This window comes from Sycon ciliatum, chromosome 7 (genome assembly GCF_964019385.1).
Source record: "Sycon ciliatum chromosome 7, ocSycCili1.1, whole genome shotgun sequence".
NCBI lineage: Eukaryota > Metazoa > Porifera > Calcarea > Leucosolenida > Sycettidae > Sycon > Sycon ciliatum.
Window position 1 is genome coordinate 4,034,028 of NC_088649.1, and position 3,195 is coordinate 4,037,222.

The 3,195-nt window shown below is 51.1% G+C and overlaps 1 protein-coding gene across 3 annotated transcripts in view; it reads right to left on the reverse strand.

Moving 5' to 3' along the window:
- Positions 1-2,370, reverse strand: part of LOC135820773 (uncharacterized) — a 13,506-nt gene extending 11,136 nt beyond the window's left edge. For 2 of the 3 annotated variants that reach the window (XM_065333807.1, XM_065333808.1), the window contains exon 1: positions 1,818-2,370. In XM_065333807.1, the coding sequence (XP_065189879.1) occupies positions 1,818-2,051 (234 nt within the window). In that variant the 5' untranslated portion in view covers positions 2,052-2,370. The remainder of the gene's footprint in view (positions 1-1,817) is intronic. The other variant, XM_065333806.1, reaches the window with a different exon arrangement.
- Between the last annotated feature and the right edge of the window lie 825 nt (positions 2,371-3,195).

Consider the following 3,195-nt stretch of genomic DNA (forward strand, 5'->3'; position numbering starts at 1 on the left):
TGTGTTTCCTTCTTTTAAAATTTGTGTGCACATGTACCATATTTCCCCGATTATAAGTCGCGCCCCCATTTTCAGGCTGGAGCCATTATTGTTTTGATATTCACTTCAGTAGTAAGTCATGGTCGATTGTAAGTCGCACCCCCTTTTTTACCCTTGAATTTTAATGTAAAAAGGTGCGACTTATAATCGGGGAAATACGGTACTTCGTACATGTACAGTGGTCCCTCTATAATCCGGCACCATTTGTGCCACGAAAATCTGCTGGATTAGGGAGGGTGCTGGATTAACAAATCTGATTTACTGCTGCAATGTGCATGAAGAGGACATTTTGGCTACTGAAAATTGTGCTGGTTTATCGAGGGTGCTGGATTATAAAGTGCCGGATTAGAGAGGGACGACTGTATTGGGCTCTGCACCTACTGTAAGCTTTAAAACAAACATTCGGCGCATATTTATTTTCGGCAATTTTCAGCCGGGGCGTTTTTGGCCAAAATTCTGTTGCGGCCGTAATTTTGTTTTGGAAGGTTCAGTGTGACGGTGTATACACAGACAGCAGCAACACAGGCCGAACATTTAATGCGGCCGAAATGTGTTTTAGCCCTGGGAGGCCGCGAAATTCAAAAAGTGAATGAAAAAATTTGTAGACTTACAGTAAGTATGTATGTGTTCAGGCTGCCCGTTTTGGAGCAATCAGCCATGCCGCCTGATGATCGTAGTAGTGCGTGAGACTCGGAGTTGCGACACAGCTTCCAATCTCTCTTGTGTAGGCTGACAGTACCGTATATTCCCGAATATAAGTCGCACCTTTTTACATTAAAATCCAAGGGTAAAAATGGGGGTGTGACTTACAATCGAGTGTGACATACTACTGAAATCAATATAATATCAAGCCAATATTGCTCAAACCTGAAGATGGCAGTGCGACTTATAATCGAGTGCGACTTATAATCGAGGAAATACGGTACATGCATTGGGCTCTGCTCTTAGGTACGTGGAGCACTGTGACGAGCACCCCACAACTCTCCCCGAGTACGGTATCTTCAAATTCATGTGCACAGACAAACAACATGTGTGCGCAATGGTTTTACGGCCAGGCACCAGGTGCAAACTGATGACTGTAGTCAGGTGAGTGTGGGACAAGGAGCACTGCCAGCCCTTTGCAGCTCAGAGAGCGGCGCTGTGTGGACAGGCAGGTATTCATTTTGCACGGTGTCACGATGTGTGTGTATGTGTGTGTGTGTGTGCGCGTGCCGCAGTGCATGTGTGTGCATGTGTGTTTAAAAAATGTTTTGTTACTGTTTACCACCATTTCTCTGCTGTGAGTAAGAAATGTTTCAATCAAGAATGGCCCATCATGACCGATAGACCACCCCACACTGTAACACGACTGTATGGGACGGTCACTGGCAATGTGAGACCAGTTATAGCAAGAGTACAATACAACCCCCCCCCCCACCCCCCCCCCCCCCCAGAGTGTGGATTGCCTGGTACAGCTCTGCATAGGGTCTTGGTCGAGCGTAGTCGGATCTTCTGATGGCACGCGTACACTCCACGCTAGCGCAAGGCCGGTCTCGAGGCAGGGCCCCGTTGTTTTGATCCGAGAGTCCCCGCGACTCCCCGGGTTCCCCTCAAATGTGTACAGTATTATGACCCAAAAATCCGATTACGCTCGATCAAAGACCCTATGCAGAGCTGGATCAGGCGTTGCACACTCTGGGGGGTTATGTACTCTTGGTTATAGTCGTAGTTAGGTCATTCTGGACACTCTCTAAAACCGGGGACTATCCGCCCTCCCCCTAGCTCCGCCTCCTCCTTACCTCCTCACGCACTTCGTCCGCCTCGTCGCCGCCAATCAGCTGACGCAGCACGACGAATCCGTAACGCTGGTAATGCGCGAGCGCAGCGCTACTCAGGCCGTCGCAGGATGGGTCGACCGTGAACACACAGGACTCAGGTGGCTCAGTGGGAACTACCGGCACCGGTGATGCCCGCTCACCGACACCATCACCGTCATCAGCATAGGATTGGGTTCGCTTCGCTGCCGGTTCCATGCTACCCGGCACTGCCCAGTCCCTACTGCTAGTACTGGGCCCTGGCGATAGGACTTAGGATCTAGGAAGCCAGCTAACGAACTCACGCTCAACTGGCCGATCACTCCACTCGTCAACTCACCCCTGGCCCAGGAGTCCTCCAATAGTCTTGTGAGGCAAACACTCGCAGTGCGATCAGAACCAAGAACCGCTACGGACTCAACAAATTGAAAAAGTATTGTTCTTAGAAGTTAGAGGTGCAACTATACTACTGCTACTGCCTGTAGAATGATTATGTGGGATCGTTTGACCAGCGTTGCGGACAATTTTGTCTGCGATACAAAAAAATATCAACAACAGCTTTTATGATTATCATGATTGTGGCATTGACAGGTCACCGGTTGGGGGGGGGGGGGCGTTAGGGTAGCTGGATCCGATCGAATGGTTTATCATTCAGACTCATACACTGATACAGTTACTGAGTTACGGTCGCGCGGTCGATCTCCGCCAGGTGCAGGTAGACAGATGCCGAGATTGCGGGCAGCACTTTGGCGACGTGCCTTTTTTTGAACGGTCTCGGATTGTGGAGCTGTCGGATTTGTACTGAGTTCTGGGCCAGATTCTCGTGCTGCGCACCTCAAGCATCAGCTTGGACAGCACACGCCATGCAGGGAGGCCCTCAGTGTTGCCGGTGCAATGGCAATGGCTCCTGTGTTGGCTGTGTCTGTGTGAAGAGTGGACGTAAATGCCGGAATTGCTGCCCTGCCCAGAAAAACCGCTGCCGAAACAATCCTTCTCCAGCCGCGTCTCCCGCGTCGCCACCGCCCGCCTTTCGCAGCCCCGTACTCGTAGGAGTTCAAACGGCACGTCACGTTCCCAGATCACCTGGGCCTGTCCCCGCGACTGCCCACCAGACAGCAGATGCAGGAACGAGTCGTAGTACGAGTACCGTAGTTTCGAACTCCCAGCAACATGCATGGGACCTGCTTGATCGTTCGGAAGACCAAGCTACGAGCCGTACATCTACCGTAGTTTCGAACACCCAACAACATGCATGGGACCTGCTCGATCGTCATCTGCACGGGTCAGCAAATGAGGACAGCCAGACCGATTCAATCCCCGAGCGTCCATCACCAACGCCCCAGAGTACAGAGATCCAATCATG